At 34.2% G+C, this 16,486-nt stretch overlaps 1 protein-coding gene across 1 annotated transcript in view; it reads left to right on the forward strand.

The window, feature by feature from the left end:
• The window catches only part of LOC149805319 (uncharacterized), a 179,609-nt gene that overhangs the window by 81,093 nt on the left and 82,030 nt on the right, over positions 1-16,486 (forward strand). The window contains exons 6-8 of the mRNA XM_089949229.1: positions 5,955-6,105; positions 8,568-8,915; positions 15,308-15,404. Of these exons, the coding sequence (XP_089805355.1) occupies positions 5,955-6,105; positions 8,568-8,915; positions 15,308-15,404 (596 nt within the window). The remainder of the gene's footprint in view (positions 1-5,954; positions 6,106-8,567; positions 8,916-15,307; positions 15,405-16,486) is intronic.

Consider the following 16,486-nt stretch of genomic DNA (forward strand, 5'->3'; position numbering starts at 1 on the left):
TTTGAGTATATATGGCCTAAAACATTAACCCTTTGCCCCAAGAGGAACCTATCTTGGGTATTAACCTGGCTGAACAAGACCCACTTTGAACCAATTGCACAGGCATCTCTGATACACCTTCACTGCAGGACCTGCTTTCTCTTGGCCTTAGCAACAGCATTCAGAATTAGTGAAATATATGCCTTGTCCGCAGACCCTAATTACCTGCAGTTCCGACAAGATGGGTCAGTCTGAACCATGACAGTTTCCTCATTCATCACAAGAACCATCTTCCTTCCACAGATAACCAGACTTTTGTCATGAGACCTCTGTCCCTCCTAGACACATCAAAATGAAGGCCACTTACAAGACCCAGTCAGATCTTTGAAGTGGTACCATAATCAAACAGAGCTGGTGCGTTGAAGAGATTGTACCAGTTTCTAGGTCAGAAATCAGGACAAAATGATATATCAGCTCAAACTATCTCATCCTGGATCAAGTGGGTTATTCGCTCGGCATACAGGGAAATATCCCCAGCACAAATGAATTTTTTACGCATCTCAGCTCATGAGGTTAAGGCAGTTGCCATCAGCCTAGCATTTGAATGAAACCGTTCTCTAACCAACATCATTCAGGCTGTGGGATGGAGATCAGTGTTGACATTCTCTTGCTTTAATCTCCGAGATCTCTCATCTCAAAGGGCCCAATTTGATCTGGTAGGACCTATCTCCGCAGCTCAACAGATCACACTTCCAGGTCGATCGACAGCTTCTTAAAGGGGATGTATCTCTCTCCACCTCTTACCTATTCTCCTATGGTATGATGATTGGGTAATGTAGTCGAAGAAACCAATTTTTTATAGTAAAATATGTTTCTTCAAAAATACTTGCACACTCTTAATACACGTACACGCTCCCAGTATCCCCAGTTACATACTTAGGGAGTGTGCCTTGTGCTCCAGTAATAACATGTATTTTCTTACTCATTGCCACCTAGTCCTATAGGTAAGATGAGATCACTATGCCCAACCACCACATGGGTTGGCAGACAACTTTTAGCTTCCTTTGGCTTAAAGTAGCATCTGGGAGGGCTGGATTTGTGAAGTAGTACTCCTAAGGAATTATGATTGGGTAATGTATTCGAAGAAACCTATTTACTAAGAAAATTGACTTCATGGGTATCATTTTTTTCATGGTTTGACCTAAAATGTCTTTTTTGTTTGCTTAAATTTGTTGGTTTCAGCAGTAGTCCTATTGTTTCTGCTGGTTTATTTTTTTGGTCTTTATATTCATGTTTGTAGTAACCATGAAATCCATTAAAAAATTGGTACCCCATGAAAATTGGTATCCAGTGAAAATTGGTATCCAATAAGAAACAGTGAGGGACCATGTTATAAATAGGGGGGAGTCATGTTATAAACACAGAATATATCAATACATAAATATCAAGCATGATGTAAAAAAATACACAAAATCATGATAAAACTTGGTGTATTTTATTTTCCACATTATCAGTTATAATGGTTCAAAAGATAGAGAGAGGTCATGTTAAGTTAATAATGCCTTGTGCCCTGCAAGTTTTATATTCTGTGATCTCACCACAGTGTTTGTGTGTACATAGTGACTAATGGCTTGCTGCAAGTGTCTAATGACTTGCTACAAGGAGACTAATGGCTTGCTGTGAGTGACTAATGGCTTGCTACGAGTGAATAATGGCTTGCTATGAGTGAATAATGAAAAGAGGATATTTGCTTGCTATGAGTGAATAATGAAAAGAGGATATTTACTTGCTATGAGTGAATAATGAAAAGAGGATATTTGCTTGCTATAAGTGAGTAATGAAAAGAGGATATTTGCTTGTTATGAGTGAATAATGAAAAGACGATATTTGCTTGCTATGAGTGATTAATGAAAAGAGGATATTTACTTGCTATGAGTGAATAATGAAAAGAGGATATTAGCTTGCTATGAGTGATTAATGAAAAGAGGTTATTTACTTCCTACAAGTGACTAATGGCTTGCTATGAGTGACTGACTAATGGATATATTTTATCAAATGGGTGAACATGTCATGAAAATATTTAAGTTTTTCACCCACAAGATAAAATAAATCAATTTTATGTTATTCACGTGTAGGAGCATATTTTCATTTCATTTTATCCTCAAACATATTGGCTAGCAAGATGTACTATATAACGGATTGAAGTAGCAGATTTCTTACAGGATCCCACACAATGCCATTGGTTTACTGTTTATATTTTGCTGTGTTTTCTGATTATTCACACAGAAGATATAAACTGTTACACGATTCTCCATCCCATTAAAGAGTAAAATAGCACATTAAGAAAAAAATTGTTCACGCATTGTTGGATTTGAGCATAAGTTGTCTTTAATGGGAGGTTGCCGTAATTACCACTCAATCATATAAGCATCTAAAAATAACTTTTGAATTTCATGGTTATCTTGTGATCAGCATAGCAGAGAATTGTTTATCATATTTCACTCAGTTAATATTATCATAATTATTTTACTTGTAAAATCCAGTAATTTCCGCTGCATAAAATAAAATTTATACTTTTAAAGGGAATTTCCTATATTCCTAAATTTGGCAGGGGCAGTTTGTGAGTAGACTTTCAAATCTGCTATGCTTATCAGAGATGGTTTTGTTGCATGTTGATGATTTGAAGATGACAGGATAATAATTGTTAATATATAACTAATGAGATTTCTTTGTTGTGTCTTTGGATATAAAAGGCACTCATCAGAAATGATATCTTTTGAAACAAGATTGATATACAGAGATTCTAGCATCCACAAGTAGTTCTTGTTATCTGTTTATATAATATTTACAGGAATTGGATACATACTTACTGTTTGGCAAAAAGTTAAATGGATAAATGTAAGTGTTTTCAAAAGTCAGCCTATCAAAGATTGATTTAATGTATGTCATCAAATTCAAGGTTGGTGTGCAATAGTTGTTCAAATAAATAAATAAAAATACTGTTCTCAGAATATTCAGTTTGTGATTTTAAATAAATCATTATAGAAGTCTGACTTTCATTATTAGATAGTATAAATATATTAAGACATTAAGAATTCCTTATTTCACAATGCATATTCCATACATAAAAAAATGAATATTAAAAATAAATGTATTTTAAAAGATCATAGATACCCTATGTACAAATATAAAGACACATTTACAGCAGTAGACTGTGTCCAACTATGTTAAGAATGAAATCATGTAAGACAAAGAAAATTTGTTCCATCTATCCAGAACACAAGAATTTAAATGAATGTCATTGTTCTAGAGATTTCAAGATACAATACTTACTTTGGGATATTTGTGTCATCATTGAAAACACATACTTTTTGATTATTTATTCAAAACTGGATATATTATATTTTATAAGCATCTTAGAGGTACTGTTCCATTTTGCAAGGCTTCATATAAAACAATGAACATCAGTGAACCCCCAAAAATTGTTTATCCATCAAGATTCATTTAGGATCATCCAAGAACCCCCAAAAATTGTTTATCCATCAAGATTTATTTAGGAACATCCAAGAACCCCCCCAAAATTGTTTATCCATCAAGATTCATTTAGGATCATCCAAGAACCCCCAAAAATTGTTTATCCATCAAGATTCATTTAGGATCATCCAAGAACCCAGTATGTCCATCTTGTTTTGCTGTTAATTAAAGGACTTGTACTAATTCGACTCCCATAGTAAAACAATGCAAACATGATATTAAACATTTAATAACTTTAAATTTCTGAATGCTTGAGATCAAAACAATATTTCTAAATGTAGACCCATCCTTGATGCAAGCTTGAATGTGAAGAAAACCATACGAGTCATGGCATTTATTTGATCAGGTACTAGTTTTAGTATTGAGTGTTCCAAATTCAAGTGATTCTGTAAGAGGATTGAAATTGCATGAACAGAACATTGTCTATTTATATGATAAACTCTAAAATTCAGATTTTACTGCACATTGTCAATTAGTAATGGCCTTCCACACCCATAACAAGTCTATATTTCATGTTCACCCATTTCTAGACTGGTTCCCATTTTACACCATAATTATTACCAGGAGTCCTATGGGTGAACATTACCGAAAATCTAGACTAACTTAAGGCACGCTTTGACTATGGATCTGATGTGTGGTATGGTCCTATGAGCATCGGTCTTTTGTGCTTCATGTATTCTTCTTCTGTCACCACGTTTGTTTTCAGCTTCTCAGATAAATTTCAATAAAATTAATAATTTCCAGTCAGTAAGGCTTTAAAACTTGTACAGGTTGTACTGCCCTGCCATCAAATATGGCCACTGTTGAGATTAATTATAAACTATTTGAAAGAAGTTGCTTTGATATTTTAGACTGATATGTCTGAGAGTGTCTTTACATCAGTTTAGTTTTATACAAATGATACTGATCTGCTGTCAAGTATGATTACATAGTTTTCTAATAGACACCCTAGGGACATTGCATTTTCCAGGGTGGGTGGGGGTGGGTGCATTGGTATCATTGATTTCTGTACATCACTATTTAACTGATAATGTTCATAAATGAAATTGTTTAGATTTTTTCTAACATTCATTGGATTGCTGTGTACTGTTTTGTTTTTATCTGGACATACCATTGTGGATGTATACCGATATATAAGCCTTGAACAGGTAGGAATTTCTATTTTGTGGAAAGGGCGGGGGGGTGGGGGGGGCATATATCAGAAAGATGGCTTCTATTAGAATAACTACAGTATTTGAAATAGCAAAATGTCTCAATGACTATTTGAAAGTGCTTGACCATTTTATGCTAAATTTCTTTGTGAACATTCTTGCATCAAAAACTTTTCAGTTTTATACCAATCATGTGAGTCTGGAACCAAAATATGGCAAGTGTTAATAGATATATTAAATAGTTTCAATTGCATCTGTTTAGAGGCTGCTTCTCTAATATTTACCCTCATTAGTGGTATTTTTATATTACCATCATAAGATAGATTACAATACTTTATGATGTCTGTGCATCTGTCCAACCATTTATTTGCCCATCTCTTTGTTTGTAAACAATACTTTGACTTCTCCACCTTCTAGAGTTATCAACCTTTGTGAATGGCTTGCACATCAGTAAGATAAACTCTTAATTGATTTAGGGGTCAAAATGTCAAAGGTCAGGACAACTATGACTAAAACCAGACATGGCTTCCACAGAATAACATCATTTCTAAATCACAGGCCTGTGTTATTTGCACTTGGGATAAGAAAGTAGCCTATTGATTCTGGGACAAAAAGATCATAGGTCAAGGTCACTGTGACTGAAAGAAGACAGACTGCTTCCACAGAAGCAGTCTGTCTTCTTGTACTTGGGATAAGGAAGTTGTCTACAGATTCAGGGATTCAGAATAATCAGAGGTCAAAGTCACTGTAACTGAGAGAAGAAAAATGCTTTCTGCACAGTAACATGTTTCATATCACATACATGGACCTAACCTTGAGGAAAGCTTTAACTTGGGAATAGGAAGAAGTGTATTGGTTTTGGGTTCAAAAGGTTGAAGGTCAATCTCAATACGAATGAGAGAAGATAAATGGTTTCTATCAATAGATTTTAATTATCAGGTAAGTTTGTGGATGACTTGGTACAAGCAAAGCCTGTTGAATTTAGGTCTCAAGGTCAAATGACAATGTTGAAAAATGGTTTTTGTGCAGAGTGATTTTTTTTTATTGAGTAAGTTTCTTGACCATATTTTGAAAAGCCTGTATTTAGGAGACAAAAGCACCTTGGGTCTAAAGGTCAGAAGTCATGATCATGGTAAGCATGGTAAAAAATAATGATTTCTGCACTGTTACAGGTCACTGAGATCATTTGTGTGTACTGTTGCCTACATGGAAGGCTATTAAACACTAATTGGGTGTATAATTTGTCATGCACAGTATTCTTGTTTATTTTTTATGATCCAACTTTTGCAGAGAGAGCATCAACATATGCTGGACAAAGCAAGGGAAGAATATGAAAGGAGACTCAAAGAGTATGTGGAGAAAACAATACAACTACAGAGGGAGGTAGAAAAGTACAAAGTTCTGGCAGGAATAGATGAGCTCACGCAACATGCTCTCTCAGGTACTGGGACTGCCTACTACTACTACCTGTATTTAGAATTCAAAAACAGGGAGATGACTGTTGTGTGTTGACCATTTTGAATTAGTTCTCTTGACAGCTATCTTCTTTGGCATCCTTGTGCTATTGTAAATTTCACCTCTGCATTTAATCTTTTGTCATCGAATTGTTTTATTTCAGAAGGTTAAGGATATACCATGGTCTTTCAATTACCTATATTCTAACATGGAAAAGAATCTCAAGCCATTTTCTAACATTTCCATATTAATATTTTCCATACCAGTTTATACAGGAGGTTTGAAAATAAAATGCTGGTGATAAAGTTGGGAACAACAACACTTCAATAAACTAGCCACTATAAGGTGGTTAAAATCCCAAACTATCAGGCTCGGTCACACAAGGTGACAAATGATTTTAATCTTTGAACTAGCACAATCCTTGTTTGGTTTTTAATGGCACAGAGTTTTTACCTTCAAAAATGATTCAGAATTATTAGGAACATAATGACAAAAATATAAAACTCAGAACTTGGATTACTGGAATCTTTCACCACAGAGTCATCTCCCTGGTATATCTGAATGATTTGAGGCTAGAGAATAAAAAGTGTTAAGATGAAATGGGATGTTGTTTTTTTTTACATGCGTGGCAATGACCAAGACTGCTGACAATAATTTGGTCCATAAATTTGTTTCTGAGATATGTATGATGGTCGATTGAGCAGGCATCAATGATCTGTTGTTTTCCTTTTATCTTGGTAGGTAAATTAATTGATTTATAAATTCAGGTGAGAAGTTTGCTTGAATCTTTAAGCTAATTGCATTTTTAACTCTGGACTTAATTCTTCCCTGGGCTTCAGACTTCTCTTGAAAAGTAAACGTTTTGCATTTCTGTATCTAGTTATTGGTTGTAAATACCTACTAATTAACACTTTGACTCTAGTTGGTTTGAATGACCCCAGTAAGAATAATTGTTAAAAAAATAGGAAATGCAGAATAGTATTCACTGGTCAACTAACTCTGTAATGATTAATAAAACCATAAAGCCAATTGTGTGTATGGGTGGCTTTCTCATTTTTGAAAGTGTTTTTCTTTTTTTATAAATCTTTGTCTGATAATATGAACAGTCTTTAGTAGTGAAATTAACTTTGATGATTAACAATTACTGAAATGAATTGATTTATTAATCTGGATGAGACTCTTTTCTTTTCCTTGAGTAAAAATTATAAACAGGATGTGTTGAAGAGCACCAATGAAGACTCACTGGCTTTGCTTTTCATTATAAGATTAACACTAATCAGCTTTTTAATTAGCTGACTTCTTTCAAAACTAAACTAAAATGAAAGCCCATTGATCAACTACTGACAGACTTTTTGAAATGAATATTCACAAAAAAAACTTTGGACATCTTTATTCAAGTCAAGAAAGATGCAATCAGAAGACAAATTTTTCTTCAGTAATGCACCACATACTGTCAAATTATTAAATCAAGCTCATTCATTTTGGCACAAAGTTTGCACTTCTAGAAATTGAATTGGTGAAATTATTGTAAAATCTCAGGAGCCACACTACACAATCTCTTCCCCTAAGTGATAATTAACTTATTACACATTAGTTTTCATACTTTGAAAAAAATATTTATATTTTCACGAGTGAACAATTATACACGTTTTTGAGAGCCACTCCACAATTGTGTTATATCTGAAATTGTACTGTAACATTGTGTGCTGTAGAAGGGTTTCACTGTATTCTGAAGTGATTTAATTTGGAAATTGTCTTATAGACCTAGATGTGCCTTTGATGAGTTTTGTCAATACTGTTTTGGACAGATTTATGGCACTGACAGTTCACATCATATTTTCACATCAAGTGTTGCTTGATGATTAATGTTCATATCCTGATACAACTTGGTGTGTGTTTTGTCACAGATTAAGATGTGTTTATATGGCTTTTGTCTTCTCAGCTGTATTTTGGATGGAGTTGTGACCTCAACAATTAACATCATATCATCACATGATTGTCACTTGTAACTAATATAGGCGATGAAATATTCAGTATATCATGATGTAATTTGTATGAACATTGTCACAGATTTACGTGTGTTTTTGATGGGCTTAGTCTTATTCATTTTGGACAGGGTTGTGACCCTTTGTAAAAATATTTTTTTCAATGCATGGTACTCTCCCTTTCTAGATACATTTACGTGTGTGTCCATTTCTCTGTCACTGTTGCATGTGCCCTGTAACAAGGACATTCCTTTTATGGGCTAATAGCTATTTGAATGTATTGAGGGCATTCATTTTATGGGCTAATAGTTATCTAATTTAATTAGTGTAATCATTTTATGGGCTAATATTAACATCGTAAAAAAGTTGCATCACAATGCTCTGAGGGCTGTTTTGTAGGATTTTGATCAGGCAGTGGCGTAACAAGACATTGTGTTATGCAGATTCATTTCATTAATTACAGATGCTAAGGAAGCAGGGATTGAGGCTGGCTTTGGACCTGATTATAATGGATTTGTCACCCCCTCCAGTGAATTTCCACATGGGGAAAGGATGATAGTGGTAACTGCCACTCCACAGAGTACTCCTTCTTCATCTCAGTACCATACACCAGCTGCCACACCAGAGTGTGTCACTGACCCATTTAACAGCTTTGATGACACATCTTCTAGTGAATACATGTTTGATGGCATTTCAACACCAGAAGAACTAAGATCAATAGCCCCAACTCCTCCTCCACCACCTCCACCTCCTTTACCGGGAGGCCCACCACCGCCACCCCCACCACCTAGTTTAACTCCTGCCAGAAGGGGTGAGTTCTGCTGTGTAAACACATTACATCCACATATACACAAATTTGAACACACCACACACTTACTCCCTTCACCTTCATACTTATTGTATACAATTTATTCAAATAGGTTATTTGTCTTAAATATCAGGTTTTATTATATGTTAGGAATTAAAGTTAGCAGTATAATGCCATTAAAGTATCTTATTGCAAAAACTTTATTTAAGGAACATAAAATAGTAGTTTAATTGCAGTCTGAATAACAACCACCTTCCCTGCATGGAAAATGCAGCTGAATTTCAGTAAAGACAAGTAGAGTATCGTTGTTAGCATAACATTATTGGTGCCACTCTTTGTACAGCAATTTTTACTGCTTATCTCAGCCGAAAGTAATGTCTCAGTATCAGTTTACTATCAGGACAAAATGTCACAGTGTCAGTTTTACTGTGAGGACAAAATGTCTCAGTGGCAGTTTACTATCAGGACAAAATGTCAGTTTACTTTTAGAACAATTGTTGTAAACAGAGTAATGTCTTGGTGTCAGTTTACTATGTTAACAAAGATAAGTTTTACATACTTTAAAATGTTGACTTTGATTCCATCTTCACCCTATACTCCCATAGTTTGGAAATTACCACTTTGACTTTTTCATAAGGTTAACATGTGATAAACCAAGACTTGTTGTAAGTGAATGTCGTTCTAAGCAAATGGTAAATTGGCATATGTGTATATGTGTGTGTATATGTATACATACATACATATACACAGAGGGAGAGAGAGAGAAGGTAAGCAGTAGCTGGTCTATTATATCTAAGTAGGTTATTTTTGCCAGTTTAATTGTATCAGTAAACTTATTCTGTCTAGTTCATATCCACTCTGATTAAGATTACCTGTTTTAAATTGCAGTGTTTACAAACAAGACACAAGAATAAAAGAAATATTAAATTGGGCAGATTAAATAAAACACTAGATATTGCAGAGTAAATTAATTAAATACTTGTTTTATTGTCTCAGGCTCTCTTGTTAGGGGAGAATAGAATCTTGGCTAATGAAAACACTTATTTAAAATCTTTATTCAAAAGTTGTATCTGTCAGTCTTGTAATTTACAACTAATATTTACCTTCCCAGTTTCAGCATAGTTAAAATGACTACATGCAAAATGAAGTTTCACTTTGTATCGATACTGTCAGACAAAGGAATCATGAAATTATGTCTGCATCAAAAAAGCTGGAGAATGTGACCTATATTTCACACTTCAAATGCTTTTTACAATTTTTTTTACATGCTTTGTTCAGGCTCGAATCATCAAACTGTATGTTTATGCATCTCTATTAGTACCACAACCATACAGCAAAATGATACGGTGACCTGTATTCCATATTTTATTGGCTTAGGTGTAGTTTTTGTGTTTTGCTTATGACCAGTAAGGTCTTTCGCACCATGTATATATATATACTGTTACAAGTAGGTTCATGAAGTTAGTGAAGGCATGCAGTATGATAAGAACTACACCAATTTACAGAATAGGTCACTGTGGCCCATATTTCACACTTCTGACATTGGTTACATTTTGTGTTACAAGTTTATTTGTTAAGTTTGGTTCATGCTAGAATTATCAAATTAGTTTATTGTATGCATTTCTAATAGAACCAAACCCTTACAACAAATGGTCACTGTGACCTACATTTCACATTTCACTAGCTACGGTTATGTTTTTGTGTTAGCTAATTACAGAAGGTTTTAGTACCGTGTGTATATACAGTTTTTCCATGATTCATGAAAAATTTCTTTTTGAGTATTATGCCTTCTTCATAAATGTAGGTCAATGAGACCTATATTTCATGTTTTAATTACTTTGGTTAAATGTTCTATTTTAAGTATATTTTTCAAGCCTTGCCCATGCTAGAATCATCAGACAAGATGATTGAAAAAGTCTCTGGTAATATCACAATCTTTCAAAACAAAAGGTAATTAAAGCCTTCATTTCACATTTTACTTGCTTAGTTTAAGTTTTTGCTCTTACTGCATGATCAAATAGATTTTTTGCATCCTATGTATACTGCTGTCCCTAACTTGTTTTCTCTTGCAAGTAAAATAACATCTCCATTCCCATCAAAGGTTACCCTTTGTCAGTAAGTGCATGTACACATCCTGTAGTTAGGTGGTGTTTGCACTGATCTTTGCTGAAGCTAAGCATAGTTGTTGCTATACATTTAAAGACTTGATGCTTCGCTTGGGGTGTATGAACTGGTTAAGAAACTTACATATGTAAAAACCTGGCATTACACTGTACCATACATCAGAGTATTTAAATACATTAAATGAAACAAAGAAATGATGTTTCACAGTGATATAATCCAAATGTCTTTGAATAAATTAATAATAATTCCAAAATATTAATTCAGTCCTAAAGATATCCATGAACACTTTGTAATTCCAATGAATAATTTAAATAAATCTCTCAAATTAAAACTGAACACAGCTAAAAGACTGATTACACTTTAGATGTTAAGATAGGAATGAGTACAATACAAACAATCTTAATATAAAAACCTAAGAGACAATATTAGGACATGGATGAGGGTCAAAAGTTCATTTCTAGAACATCTAAGTTGTCAGCAAGATCAGATCTTTTGCTTAAATTTTAATAAAGAAGATGTTAATTTTCAGGTTGACCAGGAATTCCCAAGGGGGAAAATGACCTGAACTCAAATCCAAGTAAACTTGTTTACCTACAACTAATAATCCAGTGTTTCCCTTTATGCACATTTGTGCGTCAGGGATGCATGCTGGAGAAAATTGACGCACACATTTTGTTACCGTGCGTTTTTTTGACGCAAAGGATTTTCATAATATGATCAGGATTTATTTAATACCCAATGCATTGGACGATGGATGGCATCGTATATACTTCGCTTATAGGCATTGGCTGGATCCCCGCTTTGTTTGCTCCCTGCCTTGCACTTCTCTATTCGTATAGCAAAGTGCAATGCAGGGAACATATAAAACAATGAACCAGACTAGCATAGGCAATGTTATGACGGAGTAGCTTCCCCTAATTTCGCGAGCTTCTCGCGATTTCCATCGAGCTCGGCAAGCTGTTCTAGATATTTAACATCAAGGCTCGTTGCACTAGAAAGTGATCGCTAGATTAAAACGTCATGCACTAAAAAGCATTAGTTAAGAAAGTGAAAGAAGCAGAACACAAAAGAGTAACTGTGGATCTAACTTTAATGAAAAATGGAGAAAATTATTCCCTTGACTGGAATATTCATTATGATTGCTGGTGTGACTTCTAATCGCATGATTGCAAAGACTGCAAAAGCGAATAATCCTTTCGTGACAGGATTTTAGAATTTTTAAAAATATGCCCTCGTTTGCCATAAGATATCTGGAGAACACATTATAACCTAAGACATTATTTCACAACATAGAAGTCAGTAAACTTGCAGAGACAAATGTGTTATTTGGATTACAAAGTCAGCGGGTCATTGCAGATTTTGTTGGTTTTTAACTTTTACAGCAATAAAAGAAAGATCTTAAAGTTCAAGTGTAACTTATTAGAAAGAAGACGAATCAGTATCCTCCTTGATATTTTGATAAATGTGTTCTAGGACGAAGTACAATGAAACTTATGATAGTACACATTGATGAAAGACAGTAAATTAACTCCCATTTGGTTAAAAAGATTTATTTGCCTTTTTGTATTGGCTTATATGTAATGTGTTGGGCTATAATATTGTTGAGGAGACTGTTAAAAGTATGACTTTAAAAGAAAAATGAACTAATAAAATTATTCTTTGAATGGACAATGCATTTGTTTGTTAATTGTGCATGTTGGTGTATTTGTATGTTTAGAGAAAGAGAGAGAGAGTATGTTGTGCAAGTTGCAGTATCCTATTTCAAGCTGAAAAAGTATGAGTCGTATGAAAATTTGTCAGTACATTTTTGACCCCCACATTTTTTATTTGACCCCCAGTTTTGACACCTAGGGGTTTTTTGTACCCTCAATTTTACGCCCCGGGGGGATACACTGATAATCTTAATATATAATATACAGTCATGGACAAAAATTACCTATGTGATATATAGTTTACAAAAAACAAAGACTTTAGTCAGGTAGGCCGAACTCACACCCTCAATTATGGACAGAGTTCAACAAATTAAACATACACAACAATGTATCTGTGTGTGTGTGTGTGTGTGTATGGTTTAATGGTATGTCAGCACAATAGTTGCTATATATTAGTGATTTAAAGTTCAAAATAAAAGTTAATATGTAAATATATAAAAATGGGCAAAATAAAAAGTTGAATAGAGGCCAACATTTCATTGTCAAGTTCACATTGGTCTGAATTTATTTTCTGCATGATAATGTTTACAGTGGCTGCTGGATACTACTCACAGATTCTTAGGGAAGAGCTATGAAGTCATTAATAACACTGCCATTTTAAAGTGATTAATGTTGAACAAAATGGTGCTGGATGAAAAAGGTTATTTCTTGATTGGAACAATTTAGTGCAACACTGGATCATTAGAACATTTTAGTGTTGCACACTGGACCATGCTGACCAATTCAGTGTTACACACTGGACCATTCTGACCAATTCAGTGCTACACACTGGACATGCTGACCAATTCAGTGCTACACACTGGATTATGCTGATCTCATTGTAGCAATAACAGATAACAGTGCTAGATTGCCTTTTACTACCAGTGACATCACACATGATCAGTACACATGTTAAACTCAATCTGGTACCAGTGACATCACATGCAATTGGTACACACAAGTTAAACTCAGACTGGTACCAATGACATCACCTGTAATCAGTGCACATAAGTTAAATGCGAACTCCCACTTCAGTCATGGGTAAAATACTGTGTAAAATCATGTTCTATCATCTTTTTCACACCATATCATAATAATCATGTTTTGTCATTTGTCATTCAATGAATCACACCATATCATAATAATCATGTTTTATCATTTGTCATTCGATGAATCACACTATATCATAATAATCATGTTTTGTCATTTGTCATTCAATGAATCACACCATATCATAATAAATATACAAAAATCATGTTCTATTATCTTTGTTATTCGATGAATCATGCCATATCGTAATAAATAAAAAAAGTAATGTATTATCTCAGTCATTTGATGAATCACACCATATCATAATAAATAAAAAATCATGTTGTATCATCTTTGTCATTCAGTGAATCACACCATATCATAATAAATTAAAATATTTACTGTGTAAGTAGTTCGTTTATGAGTATAGGTTTTGAATACAATGGAATTCACCCTTAAGATATTTTTCTATTCATTCTCTTAAGAAAATCAAAGAAGTAACATGAATTGCTTTTACAGTTGATTGAGTAGTGTATTAAATGCCCTGTCCAGGCCTGTCCATAAATGGGTCACTACTAACATTTTTCATGTGGCAGAAGTTGATACAGATTTACCCGACTCAGAGTGGGGAGCAACTATGTGTTTAGAAATTTGAAGAAATCTGGAAAGTTTTTCAACTCAGCAGTCAATTTACAGACTTAAAAGTATGCTTTGAACTGAAAATGTTAGAACTTTGTGAGATTCTATTTTTAGCTATCTATTAAAGTCCATTTCAACAGTCAGATAGATATACCCTTCTGGTTTTCTAAAAAAATACATGACCAAGCTAAAAAGAACAACTACAGACCTAGATAATACTGGGGTTTATTTATTTTGAGCAGGCAGATCAACATCAGTAATTTATTGTAGACAACGGTAGATTTGCAAGTTCCTGTACAAATAAGACTTTATTTCATGTCATTGTGGGTAATTTTCTGCAGAATGTCATTGGTAAAACCGATACAAATTTATTTTTTTTTTTCTAATTCATCCTGGATGCTCTGCAAAATAAAATTTCCACATATACATGTACCATTGTCCACTCTAAACTATATACATCACACTCATTAACTGCTTAGAACAACTGTGCTTTCATATTGTCAAGGTGTGCTGTTCTCATTTGTTAATTTGGTTAAGCATCTTTTCATTAAACGATGTAAATATTGACCTTGGTAGACTTATATATATATATATATATATATATAATCTGGAGTCAATATGAAAGCTTTGTGTAGAGTACAATATCCATATATATGTACACATGCATACAGATGTACAGACACTATGTACCTTTTTACCTTCACCCTTTGACTTTGTACATTTGAAAACTCAGTATGTTTTTTAGCATATCTTATTCCAAATATGACTTGTATTTTAGTATGTAGTATATAGCCCTCTGTATTGAACATGATTTTTATTATTGGAGACAATGTAACTGGTTTTATGCTTTCAAGGATAAGTGAATGGAATGGAATCAAATTTGATATTGAATTTTAGTTTTATTATTTTCAGCATCTCTTAGACCAGTCATTAGTCCCAAATCCCCAATGAAGCCGCTGTTCTGGCAGAGGATACAAGTCCATGAGATAAAAACACCCATGAATAAAGAGTGAGTAGGGGAAATCTATGGGATCCAGGATAGATTATTTTCTAACAATGTCTCACAGGGCTATGATCCCTGTTGGTGAGTTTAGTGACATAGTTTTACTGACTTAAGGGAAACGTAGTTAGATACCTGTGGTAATAGTGAGTGTAGTGACATGCACTGGCTTAAGGGCCATGTAGTGAAATACCTGTGGTAATAGTGAGTGTAGTGACATACTTGTACTGAGTTAACAGCCATGTAGTTAAATACCTGTGGTAATAATGAGTGTAGTGACATACTTGTACTGACTTAAGGACCTGTGGTAATAGTAAGTGTAGTGACGTACTGACTTAAGGTCCTGTAGTTAAATACCTGTGGTAATAGTGAGTGTAGTGACATATACTGTCTTAAGCGCCATGTAGTTAAATACCTGTGGTAATAGTGTAGTGACAGACTTGTACTTACTTAAGGGCCATGTAGTTAAATACCTGTAGTAATAGTGAGTGTAGTAACATACTTGTACTGACTTAAAGGCCATGCAGTTAAATACCTTTTGTAAAATTGAGTGTAGTCACATACTTGTACTGACTTAAGGGCCATGTAGTTAAGTACCATTGGTAATAGTGAGTTTAGTGACATGTACTGACTTACGGGCCATATGTAGTTAAATACATGTGGTAATAGTGAATGTAGTGACATGTACTAACGTAAGGGCCATGTAGTTAAATACCTGTGGTAATAGTGAGTGTAGTGGCATACTTGTTCAGACTTAAGGGCCATGTAGTTAAATACCTGTGGTAATGGTGAGTGTAGTGACATGTACTGACATAAGGGCCATATGTAGTTAAATACATGTGGTAATAGCGAGTCCAGTGACATGATTGTACTGATATAAGTCATGGCTGTGACACTAAAAACCAATAGTAATAGTGAGTCCAGTGACATGATTATACTGATATAAGTGTCATGGCTGTGACACTAAAAGCCAATAGTAATAGTGAGTCCGGTGACATAATTGTATTGATATAAGTGCCATAACAGTGACATTAAATAATAGTGAGTCCAGTGACATGATTGTACTGATTTAAGTGCCATGGCTGTCACGA

This window comes from Sinohyriopsis cumingii, chromosome 2, assembly GCF_028554795.1.
Source record: "Sinohyriopsis cumingii isolate HCF-2022 chromosome 2, ASM2855479v2, whole genome shotgun sequence".
Lineage (NCBI taxonomy): Eukaryota > Metazoa > Mollusca > Bivalvia > Unionida > Unionidae > Sinohyriopsis > Sinohyriopsis cumingii.